General features: G+C 42.2%; 1 protein-coding gene across 3 annotated transcripts in view; it reads right to left on the bottom strand.

The window, feature by feature from the left end:
• Positions 1-16,072, bottom strand: part of Col9a1 (collagen, type IX, alpha 1) — a 75,150-nt gene that overhangs the window by 44,325 nt on the left and 14,753 nt on the right. For 2 of the 3 annotated variants that reach the window (XM_006495649.3, NM_007740.3), the window contains exons 6-16: positions 13,648-13,731; positions 12,877-12,897; positions 11,449-11,523; positions 11,079-11,114; positions 10,908-10,970; positions 6,347-6,400; positions 6,082-6,117; positions 3,733-3,756; positions 3,307-3,360; positions 975-1,028; positions 208-240 (exon numbers count right to left, since the gene is read on the bottom strand). In XM_006495649.3, coding sequence (XP_006495712.1) covers positions 208-240; positions 975-1,028; positions 3,307-3,360; positions 3,733-3,756; positions 6,082-6,117; positions 6,347-6,400; positions 10,908-10,970; positions 11,079-11,114; positions 11,449-11,523; positions 12,877-12,897; positions 13,648-13,731 — 534 coding nt within the window. Of the gene's footprint in view, positions 1-207; positions 241-974; positions 1,029-3,306; positions 3,361-3,732; positions 3,757-6,081; positions 6,118-6,346; positions 6,401-10,907; positions 10,971-11,078; positions 11,115-11,448; positions 11,524-12,876; positions 12,898-12,956; positions 13,212-13,647; positions 13,732-16,072 lie in introns of those variants that run through there. The other variant, NM_001290691.1, reaches the window with a different exon arrangement.

Below are 16,072 nucleotides of genomic sequence, written 5' to 3'. Positions count from 1 at the left end.
TGTAAGTTAAAGTGAAACACGGAAGTCTAGTATATTCCAGTCAGATCATTTTAAAGGGAGATCATCTGAAGACTATGTGGTCTTTAAATTAAAATTGTTGTCTTGAACACATGTATAAAACATCATGACTAAAACCATTGTTTTATATTATTATATGCTAATAAGAAAGAATTGCAGGTCAAATTGTATTCATAAGAAAAATCTTACCAATGGGTCTCCATCATGAAATCCAATTGTTCCCTAAAATTAAGAATAAAATAGATGATTTCTTCTAACTTATGAACAATAGAAATTTCCAATGTTCAAAAATATAGAAATATTAGTTTTATAAGATACAAGGGAAATACAAACATATATGTTAATGTTTGAATATTTGCTTGATGGGCAATATCTTCAAAGATCCTTAAATCTTATCCTTAAATAAGATAGCTGGCTATCTGATTGCAGAGGATAAATTACTGGCAATATAGACAAAGCAGGACACTCTGACAGGTAAATAAAAACATAGAGTATCACACCCTGCAACCATTTTTCTTATTCCTACTATGAAAAACTTAGCAAGAACTAATTTGTTCAAAAATGCTTTTTCTGCATGCCAAAGTTTTGAGCACATAAGAAATTACAACTATTAAAAAGCTGCAAATAAACAAGGTGTCTCCTGGAGAAACTGTTCCTCTACTGATTCTAAAATGAACCAGGCTGTAAGTGGATAAGAAAGGAAGAAAGAAAGAAAGAAAGAAAGAAAGAAAGAAAGAAAGAAAGAAAGAAAGAAAGAAAGAAAGGAAGGGAGAGAGAGAGAGAGAGAGAGAGAGAGAGAGAGAGAGAAGCAATGAAACAAAGAAATGAAAAGAGCTGTAGCCATTTTGGAACTGGAAAGCAATGATTTAATTAATAGACACTTCCACATTTGTGTCTGTGGTTTCTTCAGCCCCCATTCTCAGGTGAAAACAAAATTTAAACTGAAAATTACTTACACTGGGTCCTGGAGGTCCAGGAGGGCCAGGTGGTCCTCTTTTCCCAGGGTCTCCCTAGGTCATTTCAAAATAGAGACACAGTAGTTACACAAGGTTCAGAACACAGAACATAAAACCAAAGAGTTGTGAGAAAATGGTATGACTCAAAAGTCTGGCAGAACTCGGACAGTCATCGATGGACCACCAAGCCCAAATGAAGGAATTCTGGCCTCAACAAGGTAGAAAAAAAAAAAAAAACGAAAAAGACACAGGGGAAAACATAAACCAACTATCCATAGGATAATGACTCTACCCACTTAAAACACAAACCAGAATGCGCATGAATTGTTCTAGCTGGTCTACAGGTGAACCAGAGTAGCCAGTGTTACTAGTGTCGTTCAGACAACTGAAGCAAAAGAGAGCTTGTGTTCAGCCTAAGGCTGAGCATGGAGGCTCTTTCCTCTGCAGTCCACCTACCCTGATCTGTCACTAAACGCTTGCAATGGATGGCAAAACAAAGATAGCTAAGTTCAAATAAGCCACACAGATGAAGGCGGGTTCAAGTTACTCTGGCTTTACTGTTGGCACCCTTTCCTTCCTAATATTTTACATAAAAAGTCAGGAGCACCATAATTATTATTATATATGATCATTTCTATTCATCCATTCATAACATATATGTAGGTAACTTTGCAGAAAACATAAATAAGGAAGAAAGATACCTGGAATCTCCACCTTACATCAATTAGAATGGCTAAGATAAAAAATTCAGGTGACAGCAGAGCTGGCAAGGATGTGGAGAAAGAGGAACACTCCTCCATTGCTGGTGGGATTGTAAGCTTGTACAACCACTCTGGAAATCAGTCTGGCAGTTCCACAGAAAATTGGACATAGTACTACTGGAAGATCCATCAATACCTCTCCTAGGCATATACCCAGAAGATGTTCCAACTTGTAATAAGGGCACATGCTCCACTCTGTTCATAGCAGCCTTATTTATAATAGCCAGAAGCTGGAAAGAACCCAGATGTCCCTCAACAGAGGAATGGATACAGAAAATGTGGTACATTTACACAATGGAGTACTACTCAGCAATTAAAAACAATGAATTTATGAAATTTTTAGGCAAATGGATGGATCTGGAGGGCATCATCCTGAGTGAGGTAACCCAATCACAAAAGAACACACATGGTATGCACTCATTGATAAGTGGATATTAGCCCAGAAGCTCAGAATACCCAAGATACAATTTGAAAAACACATGAAACTCAAGAAGAGGGAAGACCAAAGTGTGGATACTTAGTTCCTTCTTAGAATGGGGAACAAAATACACATGGAAGGAGTAACAGAGACAAAGTTTGGAGCTGAGACAGAAGGATGGACCATCCAGAGACTGCCCCACCAGGGGATCCATCCCATATACAACCACCAAACCCAGAAACAATTACATATGCCAGAAAGATTTTGCTGACAGGACCCTGATATAGCTGTCTCTTGTGAAGCTATGCCAGTGCCTGGCAAACACAGAAGTGGATGCTCACAGTCATCTATTGAATGGAACACAGGACCCCTAATGAAGGAGCTAGAGAAAGTACCCAAGGAGCTAAAGGGGTCTGCAACCCTATAGGAGGAACAACACCATGAACTAACCAGTACCCCCTGAGCCTGTGTCTCTAGCTGCATATGTAGCAGAAGATGGCCTAGTTGGCCATCAATGGGAGGAGAGGCCCTTGGTCTTGTGAAGATTATATGCCCCAGTACAGGGGAATGCCAGGGCCAGGAAGTGGGAGTGGGTGGGTTGGGGATCAGGGTATAGGGGGATTTTGGGATAGCATTTTAAATGTAAATGAAGAAAATATCTAATAAAAAAAGGAAAAAAAGAAACCTGGAATCTGACCCCTTTCCTCAATGAGCTTATAATTTCATACTTTATCATAATATCAGTGCTTCAACATATTTAAATATTTACATAATATCACATGAAACACCTTTTATCAACAATTATCTCAATCAAGTTCACTTTCTTCCTGTTTAATTATAATTAAATTCTGATTATAATTTAATGCATCTACTTCAAATATGCATAGTGATAACAGAGCGCTATTGTTTAATTTCATATAAATATTTTAACACAAAAGCCACTGGATTCCAATCCTAGATGAGAGTGTAACAATGGATGACACCCCCTAATTTGAAACTCAATCTGGAAGTTATGAAGCAATGCTTAACTGAAATAAAATACATCTAATCTCTGGAGTTTCAGGAGGAGGTGCACAGTGGGGTGATCTGCCTTCACCAATAGCACCTTCTTTCAAGTTAGCAAATGTCAGTCAAAGTGTACCAGGGTACTCACAATAGGGCCTACTCGGCCAAGTTCTCCAGGAAGTCCTGTGGTCCCAGGAGGACCCTGAAATCAACAAATCAAAGGGACAAAGTGATTTATGCATACTTTTACAGTCTATCACAAATTCAATCAAAGATGATAAATAACAGACTTAGAATTATCTATCTTTGCTAGTGTTGGTTTGCAGTGAGAGCATAATTCGCTTAACAAAACTTTAATGATTTAACAAGAAACAGAAATTTCCTAAGTTGGTAATTTTCCTATTTGATATTCCTATTTGGCAGAATAGGGGTCTTGCCATTAGGAGCTATGTAACATTATATAGACACGTCTATAAGCCCCACTGGTTACAGTAGTAGATACAGGGTCGGGTCGACTTTTAGAAATAGAATATTTTCTAGAATTTGTAAAAATAAACAATGAAACAATACTTACAGGGGGTCCTGGAATACCACGGCCCTAAAATATCAAAATAAAAATGGTTATGGATTATGACTTAAATGCCATAGAAGCGTAGTCAGAGACATGGCTCAGTTCACAGGAGAGGACCACTCCTGCTGTGTAAGTAGACACTGATGCTCACGGAAAGAAAACCCTGGACAGAGGCAGCAGCGCCACTCTGCCTCAGATGAAGCCAGAAGCTTGTCTCTGGTCCTAAGGCCTTCCCTTGATTCTGTGCTGCCTAGTACTGGTCTGCTAAGGATTTTAAACAGAAACTCAAAGAACCCACGGGTGCTCACCCTCCCGCACAGATGTGAAGAAGCCATTTACGCTCGGCCTCATTCGGCGAAGCACATCACAACCAGACAAGTAAAAGACTTTCTTCATCTGTATAAGAAATCTGCAGTAAAGACAGCACAGCTTTCTGGGTTGTAGATGATATTTAGATATTCCCCAAACTAGTCACAGCCACATAGAGCAAAGAGGTAATAATTTTTAGAGCTATATCCCCCTTTGGACTAGAGAGATGGCTCCTTGGTTAGAAGTGCTAAGTGCCCTCAGAGAGGACATGAGTTCTGTTCCCAGCACTGACGTCAAGTGGCTTATACCATCTGTAATGGAAATTCCAGGAAATTCAAGGCTCTGGCTTCCAAGGCATTTGCATGTACATAATACAAGTGAACTCATGCAGACTCAAGCATACATAAATAAAAAGTAAATTGTTAAATTTATTTTCTCTTTTAACAGGTACCCTTATCTTGCTACATACTAAGTATAATAGATATTTAAATTAACTTGGTATCATTCCTGAAATAACTTCTGATGGGATCTTTATGGAATATGCTATTTGGTTTTAAAGCTCCTCATTTTACCTCTCTTTCCTCTGTCCTTTGGATCCCATGGTCAAAGCAGAATATACACAATTATGGGTTGAAGCCACATCTTGCTTATCCATGCCATCTTAGTCCCAACACGGAGAGTAGTATATAACAAACTCCAACAAGCAAGAAAACAGATATAACTGATATAGCAAATGAAGTCAGTCTCTGAAACTGTTTTAGTTAGGGTGTCTATTACTGAGACAGAACACCAAAACCAAAAAATCAAGTTAGGGAGGGAAGGGTTTATTCAGCGTATAATTCCACATTGCTGTTCATCAACAAAGGATGTCAGGACAGGAACTCAAACAAGGAAAAAAATAACTGTAGGCAGGAGCTGATGCAGAGGCCATGTAGGGTGCTGTTTACTGGCTTGCTTCTCTTGGCTTGCTCAGCCTGCTTTCTTATATAACCCAGGACCACCAGCCCAGGGATGGCACCAACCACCATGAGCTGGGCTTTCTTCATTGATCACTAATTGAGAAAATGCCTTACAGCTGGATCTCGTGGAGGCATTTCCTCAACTGAGGCTCCTTCCTCTCTGATGACTCTAGCTTGTGTCAAGTTGACACACAAAACCAACGAGTACAGAAAGACAAGCATCAGGGTTTTTTGTTTTGTTTTTAAGTTATGAATCCTAGATTTTATATAGATCCATGCAATCATGTTTGTATACATGATCTAAAAGCAGAAGTGTAACTGTCTCGGGAGCCAATAGAAAGGGAAGAGTGGGTGATAGGAAGCAAACAGCAGGTGAAGAGGAGAGAGGACACAGGCTAATGACCAGCAAAGAGGGCCAAGAGCAAGCAAGAAAGAAAGGAGAAGTGAGCCTAGAAAGCACACACACACACACACACACACACACACACACTCACACACACAAACACACACAAAATACTGCACTTCCCTGTTGAGCAATGCATGGCTGAGGTGAGTAGTGACATAGCTCATTGGTTGAGGTCTTATCAGATCCACATCTGTGAGTGGCATGGCGCATGACTGAGGTTTAAATTATTAGACTATACTTGGATAGTTATATTATTGCTCAAGGTATGTTTTCTGGCATTGAAACAGAACCAGCAGCTGCAGCTAGGCAATGTGGCTCACATCTGTAACCCCAACCCTCAGGAGGCTGAGACAGAAGGAGAACTGTGAGACTGAAGCTATCCTGGACTATATGGTAAACTCCAGGTCAGTCTGGGCTGGAGGATATGATTCTGTCTGTCTCAAAATTAAATTACATTAAGAAATCTCACCTGACATGGATGTGTATTTTATTCCATACATTTAAGCTTTTCGACTCACAATAGGTACGCTTACATATACCTACTATATATATTTATATACCAGGTAAGTCGCATGCCCTCTGCCCTGTAGAAAACAGCATTCCAGTTTTCTTCAGAATGGCAGAATTTACCGAAAGACGGACTTTCAGTTTTGTTGCTTTACTGCTTAAAATACTTACTGGAAATCCACGAGACCCAGGTACACCAGGTTCTCCCTAAAAATAAAGAAAGAAATAAAAATGGCTTTACTGTAGTATTTGTAGCATATGTAGTTTTGTAGCACAAATATGGATATATGCAAGTTGAATAGATATCAAAATCATTAGTACAGTCCACCTGACGCTCAGTGTTTCAGTTGATTTCAAAAAGCAAGCACCTTTCTTTGGAGACTTTTTTGTTGGCATTTGAGAACACTATAAAGGTAAGACCAGGTGGCTAACTTACTTTTTGTCCCCTTGGTCCAACAGAGCCAGGGGATCCATCAGGTCCTGTTAATCCCTAATGAAGCAAGAAAATAGTGTCAGCGCTACTGTAACAACCCTAAAAAAACCACTGGACAGAAAGTTTTTATTTTACCAGTTATGTGTAGGTTGATTACCCATGGATAATGCAAGTATTTATAAAGTAATATTTTCCAATAGATCCTTCTTTTAAAACATTTACCATGGGCTCCGCTTTTGACTTCTCTTCTGTTGAAAATGTGACAATTTGGTAACTGCTCTGTCACAGGTTCAATAATTTAATGGGATTTTTAAAAATCTCTGCTTTGAGAAAATTTTAGCAGTTATAGTATTCTCCAGTCCAGCCTCATGGACATTGACTCCACCCATTTGCCAGATTTATGTTTCTATTTCACTTCACCTACAAAATAAAAATATTATGTGTCTTTCTAGATATGGGGCAACAATGTCTTGAAAGCTAATGCAATGTTTTCTTAATGTGAAATAAATACAAACAATTTAAAAACCCCCAACCATTTCTTAGGAAGGCAACAACTAAGTGAAGAATATTAATTTTTATGTTAAAATAAAAACAACTTGAAAGCATTTTTCTTAGTAAAACCATGTAACAATGTGTACTACCTGCTCTGCATAGTTTAAGCCTAGTATATATGTCTAGCCATCATATCTCAATGCTAAGACGTATTAAATGTATTTCTTATCCATTTTAATGTTTCTAGTAATATTTAATTTCATCATCTCCTTTAATAAAAAGCAGATTCGGGGCCATGATAGCAAATCACATCTGGCTATTAACCAAATCTGGCTATTAGCCATAGCGTGACCCTTCTTGGCCTCTTCAGACTTCTTCACTGCCTGGCCATTTTCATGAGCATTGACCTTTCAGAATATTGTCTTAACCAACTGCTCCTGTTGTGAAACATCTCTGCGGGGTGCAAATCTTGTCCATTCCAAGAATGAAAAGCATTTAACATCATGACTATATAACATCACATAGTTTAACAACAACCCCTATACATAATTCCACTTCCTCTCCCTGTCTTATTTGGGTCCTGTAAGAATAAAATACTGCTTACAGAGATTTCTAAGCATCCTGAAGCAAACAGTACCTGCAATAATCCCTCTATTGATTATTATCCATAATAGTAACATAGTTGTCCTTTGGGTACAAGGTTATAGTCAGGCTCAGGTGTCTCTATTCTGTATGACCACAAAAGAAAAGAAGATTCAGCTTTGATAGGTGGAGGGAGGAGGAGCTGGAGATAGGTGAACACACACAGCGTGCACAATTTTCAAAATCCAATTTGCAATAAAACTCTCTAAATCTAATTTCAAAGATATTACAGAGGAGAAATCTCTCCAATGGCAGGGAGAATTGCTTTCATATGAATGCTTATGCAGACGGAGCTCCATATAGAATAATATTGGAACGTCGTTGTGAGCCTTCACACCACCATTTGTCAGGGGAATACCTGTCCTTGCCGCTCTGTTTCCTGTTTCCTGCCAGCAGCTCAGCTGAGGACAGGCACACCACTAGAAGCATAGCAGTAATACAAATCTACCAAAAATCCATGGCACATGGGAAACATGGTCCCTGTCTTAGATTCTGACAAACAACTCCTCCAACAGTCATTTTATTAAACATCACCAAGAAGATAGGTTTCACAGTGAAACAAAGAACAGAAGACAAAGAGATTAGAGAGAGATCCAGGTCTCCGAGTTCACTGTCAAAACAGCTCTTCCAAGGCTTTCCTATGTGTTGTATTCCCCAGACTCTGGGCAGAGTGGATGGTACATTCTGAGAGGGTTACTGCTCACTGTTCTTAAAATGTCTTTTCTCAACTACAGTGAAAGGCTTTAACATCAACTCAGTGAGAGGGGAGTAAGGAAACTCCCTGGCTGCAGAAGTCACAAGTGGCTCTGAGTCAGGAGAGGATACATTAAAGTACTTACACACAATCATTGGATGTCAATTGTAAGCGATTTTCAACACTTACTGTATTATGTATCATTCTTCCTAGTTGGTAACATGGGGACTAAAACATCCATTATCACTCTTTTCCTCTATTCTTCCCAAACACTCGTCTATTAAGAAGATGAGACCCAGCAAGTCCAGGTAGACTGATTAAGAACCTCTCTGTGTCTCCTGGAGGGTAGATAGACCTGAGTTGCCTAAAGTGAATTCAATGGATACAAAAGTCTCTGCGGTCCCAGCAGCTACATAACTCTGGATCTCTGAGGAAATCATTTGTCCTTATAATTTTTTCATTTTCTTTTTTATGGGAGAATAACATTAGAACGATCTACTTTCTAGGTTATGGTAAAGCCAAAGGGAGTAATGTCTGACACAGGGCCTGAGGGAAATACTCCAAGCATATGAAAAGACCACAGCTAAGTTCTCTCACATCTAAGGAATGCTAAAACACTCTTTCCCACCTCTCTTTCCCTCTGTCTTTTGCTTTCTTCTTCCATCCTGGGTTTCTTCTTATGGACAATTTTAGGGTCAAAGGTGGCAATCTAAGATGCGTGTACAGCTTCTGACATAGCAAATGTCTCTTTTGTACTATGGGGCTGTCAACTGTGCTTTCCTCTTCTACTACAAAATTCAGAGGGCATTCATGTGTTTATCCAAATGGGAACGTAACTTTAAGAAAGGGGGAAAAGAGCTGCTTATGATTTGAAATTTAAAAAACAAAAAAAGAAACAAGCAAACAAACACCAGTGGTTAGGCAAGTTACAGAAGAACCATTGAACTGAGGAGCTAGTTGGACCCTGGTGTGTGCCTCTAATTCTAACACTTGAGGTGGGATTTTGAGACCCAGGCCCCCCTGGGCTACATAGCAAGATCTTATATACATAAACAAACAGACAGACTGAGGGACAGTGGAGCCCAGCATTGTCTGAAACTAAGTTAAAGTTCAATAGGAAGACAAGATTTTAGATGAATGGTTTATGTTCCAATTACACTTTGAAAAATTGAATCAGAGATGTTCTCTTCCTCCAAAACAAAAGGCTGCCTGAAGTTCCAAGAAAAGTAGAAAGGCAACTCACAGTACATTAGGAGCTTAAGCAGTGGCCTTTATTTATCAGACATTCTTCCTATAAGCTGACGATGTTAAGTAAGTCAATCTCAAAAGCCTCAGTAGCCAAGAAATTACATAATTCCATGTGTAGTATTCAAACATGAGTTGATATCTACACATTAATCTACAGGTGCTTATGCACTGCCATTAAAAAAGCCACACAAGAAAATGAAACAGAAACTTAAACTAGAAGCTTAAGTTTTTGTAAGCAAAGTCTGTCCCCTGAAACACTAGATAACACAGAAACATACACCCTTACCAAGTTCATCGCAGCAGAAGAGGCATGGTTGAGTAACAGCTAAACTGCAGCTGGCTTGTTCCCTCAGAACAATGGAGCTTTTTAAAAACTTGCAAAAATTCTTGGAAATAACAGGTGTATGTTTGGGGTGCTTTCTTTCTTTAGAAAAGCCTCTAGGTTTTGCAAAACATAAGATGGTTGGGAGGGTGACTTTAAGGAACCCTGGACAACAAATGCCATCTCTTTGCAAGCCAGAGACAAAACTCTGAGAAAGGACCAAACCAACAAGGAGCAGTGTGCACAGAAAGAGGAGAAGCTGAGAAACCAAGCTCACTTCACTCTGGAGAAATATCATTTACCGTATAGCTGGGCATCTGAATGTCTTCCCAAACTGGTTTTTAACTTCCCGTTTACCAAGCTGATTTTTAACGTCTTGTTTGTCTGTACTGAGCATTGGCTGCCCCTACAGTATCCAAACAAACTCTGACACTCACTTTGAGCAAACTTTCATTTTTTAAAGAAATATTCCTGGGAATTGAAATGTTTTCTGTTCTTCCCTACACTCACCCTGTTTTCTAGTGTTATTGTTTTTTAATGTTTACATTATTTTCTTATTTTGGATGTATTAGGTATTTTGTCTATATGTGTACCCATGCACCATGTTCATTCTGTTCCCAGAGCTCAAAAGAGAGCTTTAGGTCTCCTGGGATGGCTGTGAGCTGCCCTGTTGGTGCTGCGGGTTGAACTCCCAGCCTCAGGAAGAGCAGTGCTCTTCCCTCACTGCAACTCTTCTTTTGTAATTAATCCAGGGAGTACCGGAGGAAGATGAAGCTTGCCATTCACCCACCAGCACCCACATGCCACCACCTTCTTCCCTATGCAGGCAGAGAAGGTGACAGTTTATAGGCTGAATGGAGAGTGACTTTTAGAGACTGAAACCCCTGAGGTCAACCTTCACAGGACACTTTTCAGGGTAACACTGTTTCTCTCCTTCTCTCCTCTCCTTTCTCCCTTTTCCCCCTCTGTCCTCTGCCCTCTCCCCTCTGTCCTCTCCTCACCACCTCCCTCCCTCCCTCCATTTCTCCTCTTCCTGCCACCACTCTCTCTCTGTCTCTGTGTCTCTGTTTCTCTCTCTCTCTCTCTCTCTCTCTCTCTCTCTCTCTCTTCTCTCTCTCTCTCACACACACACACACACACACACACACACACACACACATACTCACATCAGCTCCTGGTGTGCCTGGCTTGCCTGGTGCTCCTGGCTTGCCTGGGTCTCCAGGAGGACCCTGAGCAATGGAGAGAAAATGAAGCAAAGTTGAGACTCTTCAAAGACACATGTCTACAAAACACATTTTTAAAAAGGAAGTTCTGCACCATCATGCCAATCAACTTACCGGAGGTCCTGGGGGACCCTTTGGACCTCGGTCACCCTGGAGACATAGAGACAGGGATATAAGTCATGCATAAGAGTAGCTGGGGTCCCATGAAGTGTCTCGGGTATGCACACCACAAAGATGTTGGCAGAAGCCAGGGTGAGGGTCTAAAGATAGAAGTTGCTGCCCCAAGGATCCACGGGTACAAAACTAGTCTCTTCTCTAACAATTCCCAGGCTACAGTATCAAATTTAGAACTTTCACTACCATTTAGTCTTAGTTCTATGGGAGTAGCAGGGAGGGGACGTCTGGCCCTTTCTAACAACTCATCCAAAGCTGAAGAAGTAATGGGAAAGGGCTGGGTTAGAGAACAAGGGACATAGAAACTTACATCAATGCCATCTATGCCCGGAACTCCAGGAGGCCCAGGAGGCCCTGGAGGCCCCTGCTCACCCGGAGGACCTCTCTGCCAAAAACAACACACAGAGGTTAGTGGAGAAAAATGTGTACCCAAAGGAACTACACAGGGCCCTTATTCCCTAAAACACACACACACACACCAGCAAGGATGCCTCTCTATGGTGGATACAGTTTTGAATGAAAATATTGTGTTTCTATATTCTACTAGGTAAACTGTCTAAGGTAGAGTAGAAGTGATGTCTTTAAATGGAAGGGGAGTTCACTGGGCCTCGCCTTCTCAGAATACATAAAAAGACGTGGATATCTAATGTCCACTTTCAGCCAAAGGGAGTTAAGAAATAGGTAGCAGGGTCATTTGAAACCTCTGCTGCTGATCAGTCATTTGCCTGGAGTCTGAAGCTACTCCAGGACAAGCAGCTCTTTACCACTGCAAGCCTTTCTCTGTCCAGTAGACTGGGAGCAGGACTGGGGGAGAAGGAGGGGGGTTGGTAGGTGTGGGAGGTATGGGGCAGAAGGGCCTTGAATTCAGGAGCCTGACCCCATTTCACTCTCACCAGCAGTGACACTCCCTGACAAGGGGTCTTTGCACCTAGCTTCAAAAGCTACACAAATTGCAAACAGACCCTTAGCTTGTGAGCCCTTGCAGACAGCTGTTTTGACAGGTCTACAGGGAGCACTGGCGCCTGAAACAGTATAAATGTGTTGCTTTAGGGAACACTTTTTCTCCCCCCTCTGCTTCTAGAGGGGGGAGGAGGGGGAAAGGGAGAGAGGGTGAGGGAAAAGCTGCTTTAATCAGGAAAGACTTTGTTTTCCTGAACTCCAAGGACCAGACAGGTTACAATGGGGTCTCTGTAAGTGAAACCTCAAACCTCTCCTGGCCTCCCTGCCTGGCTTCACTCTCCCTCGCCAGGAGCCAAGGGAAGGGGCAGGGCGGGCAGTCTAGGGCTAAGTTGCTAGAGTTCTGTTGGGATCCAAGGCTGCCAGGCTTCAGTCCTACATCGCTTGCAGGATCTTGAGGTTTAGCGGTTTTTCTACAGCTGCAGGAGCTGGAGAAAGCGCTCCTGATTTTTTGAGCACGACCCAGGTTGAGAGAAGAGGTAACCAACAAGAAGAAACAGCAAAAATGTAAGCCCTGGTCTTGAATCATGAGCTACCCCCAGTACTGTGCCTTTAATGTTAGAGTCTAAGTGGGGAAATGGCCCATTTTTCCCCACATCCACGACTCCTCAGAGGCGCCCAGTCGGACCCTATTTGCTGGAGGTGCTTCAGGCGCAGGGCAGCTGGCCTGAGAGCCCTGAGGGTACTCTGACTTCTCACACCCAGAACAGCTTCATCACCACCTACTTTTCCTGTCACATGCTTGGGAAATGGAGTGTTTTCGGGTTTTCTCCCAGCTTACCTCATCAGTGGTCTGGCTGGTCTGCGGACAGAAAAAGATGGAAAGAAATAAGGTGCCGGGCAAACTCACACACAACTTACTTGAGCAGCACACAAGCGGAGCCCAGACAGCATCAGTGACAGCCCAAGCACTCCTCGTCCCCAGGCAGCCCAGGCCATTCCTGTTGCTCTCTGCCAATCCTCTGGGCTGGCTCTGCAGCCTGATGCCCTCTAGACTTCTATACCCCACCAAGCGCATAAAGTAGCACCCGGACTTCCAAATTCACCCAGGGTACTGGTTGCAAAGGTGCCTGGCCAAGGGGACCTGGGTTTCTTCTCTTTATGAATCGCCCTGAAGAGGGTCCTGGGGATTGGAGGAGAGCTAACAGGCCTGGGAGGAGGGATAAAATGACAACAGTCCCAGTTAACCCTTTCCTGGCATCTGCACCAAGGCCTAAATGCACAGTTCTTCCTCCAGCCCACATTTCTTAGTCTAGCCTCTGGCTGTCCCCAGAGTCTGCCAAGGGTCTGTGCCCTACAGGGGAGGAGACCCCCCCCACCCCAGTATTCCTGCAGAGACACTTCTGAATGGTGATGGTAAGCTGCCAACAGGAGTACCAGATACAGGTCTGCCCGTGAAGGGTCCTACAGCCAAGTCGCAAGAAGGACCTGTGTTTCTTTAATTCGCAGCTAGTCAGTACAGCAAAGCACTACTCCAGGGAAAGAGACAGACACAGAGACACTGGTAATGACTAGACAGTGACATGGGGAGAAAGTTGGTTCGAGGACTCACTGTGATTCTGATTGGCAGCTCATGACAGGTTTCTCTCCTGGGTCTCAGGGGGTCACAATGAATCAGCATCCACTGGAGTTCAAACTGGGGAAAAGCAAGAGAGCAGGTTATGTACAACGGAGTGTTGTTGTTGTTGTTGTTGTTGCTGCTGCTTGATATGGTTTATAATCCTAAACAGAACAGAAGCCCTTTGAACTTAGCTCAGTGAAACACAGCCTTGACTTTTCCTTGAGCAGTATCTAATGGAGATGGCTGGAAGCTTTCCCAAACTCCTCAGCATTGACAGGTGATGGCTTCCTTTCGATTCACCCCGAGTAGCCCTTACCAACAAACCAAGGAACAGGCCACTGGCTCTGACCTCTTCCTATTTCTGTTCTCACCACAACCTCCAGAAATAGACGCTAGTAAAATGTAGTGTCCAAAGCACAAGCCAGGAAGTGTCAGAGCACACCCTGGGAAGCAGGGCTACTCTGGCCTCCATCCAGGTCTATTTCCACGGGAAATACTGATGCTAAACCTTCACCTGGGAGATGAGAGGCAGATACAGCAAGAGGTCACTGCAGAGATAACAAATGCAAGAAAGAAAATTTAGTCCTGAGGGAAACATTCTTCCTGGAGCAGTAGAGAATCTAGGACTGCATGGTGGTGGGAGGGCTGCTCGAATTATTTAAATATTGGATACTGCTGTTCATTATTTGAAGAGAGATAAACTTCTAAAGACTTAAAATCCCATGCAAATAACCTCTAATACTCTCAGTAGGGTGCTAGGGGAGGAAAATTAAAGCAAGGAGGAAACAAAGGAAGCCAAGGGTTGCCAGGTCTAAATCAGAAGAAACCCTTGAATGGTAAGGTGAAGAAAACCTGCAGATCCCATCGAAGCCAAAAGCCATGCTGGACCATCTTCTAGGGAGTCAGATTTCTTGTTATGTGATGGAAAGTAGGTCCATATTATTTGGTCAGTAAATTCTACTGGCCGAAACAGGCAGTTAGGTGGCCAGGTCTCAACTCTAAATACTGCTGCTTTCTTTCAGCCAGTGAGTTCCACGCCTTCCTGCCTGACAAAAGGACCAACTCTAGAAAGATATGAGATAGACTTCCACCAGCTCTAGAAAGATGTGAGATACGTGTTTGCCATTGCTGCAGACACCTCTAGAATTGGCAGTGGTTAGAAAGTGGAAGCTGAGACACAGCAAAGCAAAATTCTTTGTTTCCAATAAACGCAGGGAGAGTCACGGCAAAAGTGAATGTCTCTCTTATAAAGAGAAGGGGGAAACAAGAAGTCACATAAAATAAAAACCATGAGCTGCTATCAGGGCATAGTTTAAGATGGAAAATTATCTATAGGCTGTGGAGCACTGTGCTGTGCTGACTTTACAATAGAACACAGACATCCCTAACAGATTCGCCCAGCTACACAGCCTCTTAGAGCTAAATCACTTCAGCCAAACACTCTTTTTACCAGTGTTGTCTTGTTTACTGGGAAGAAAAGAACTGTTTGAGTTTTATTTTAAATTGCAGTAGAAGTTTTAAAAGGAAGATGGAAAATGGAATAGAAATAAATTTTTACTTAATGATACTGGAATACATGTCACCTAAGGCTGGTGATCAATAAAGTGAGACAAGGAAGCCAACTCATTCCAGCAGGTCACATAGCTAGGAAAGGCAGAGGATTTCTAAATTTTCCTAATTAATAATTTGTCTACTATACCTCCCAACATTTCTGAAAAATGCACACTATTTCCATAGTGTGTCATATTTCTGAGACAGGTAACCAATGCATTTGTCAACTGAGCATCTATGTTAAAGACGGATAGAAAAGAAAAGGAGAAATTACAACCTGGTACACTCACTCCTACTGTTTTCTAGAACCTCCCAAGCCAGATTAAGAAACTTCCATTAGGATTCAAAACTATCCCCATCTTGTGTGCTCACTATAGAAACACACCCAGGAACATCCCCTAAAAGTCGACAGCTATGTCTCTACGCAGTCACAGACTCACGTGTGCAACAAAACAGCACATGGAAAAGAGAATTATCGTTCCTTTTCCCCCAAAGACTTTAACCATATAAGAACTTAACCAGACTCTAAAAAGATATATTCCTTGTCTTAGTCAGGGTTTCTATTCCTGCACAAACATCATGACCAAGAAGCAGTTGGGGAGGAAAGGGTTTATTCAGCTTACACTTCCACATTGCTGTTCATCACTAAAGGAAGTCAGGACTAGAACTCAGGCAAGTCAGGAAGCAGGAGCTGATGCAGAGGCCATGGAGGGATGTTCCTTACTGGCTTGCTTCCCCTGGCTTACTCAGCCTGCTCTCTTATAGAACCAAGACTACCAGCCCAGAGATGGCACCATCCACAAGGGGCCTTTCCCCCTTGATCACTGAGAAAATGCCTTACAGTTGGATCTCATGGAGGCATTTC

The sequence above is a fragment of the Mus musculus genome, chromosome 1, assembly GCF_000001635.26.
Source record: "Mus musculus strain C57BL/6J chromosome 1, GRCm38.p6 C57BL/6J".
In the NCBI taxonomy this organism is placed as follows: Eukaryota; Metazoa; Chordata; class Mammalia; order Rodentia; family Muridae; genus Mus; species Mus musculus.
The sequence above is the reverse complement of the archived record's forward strand: the minus strand, read 5'-3'. Positions and strand labels throughout refer to the sequence as shown.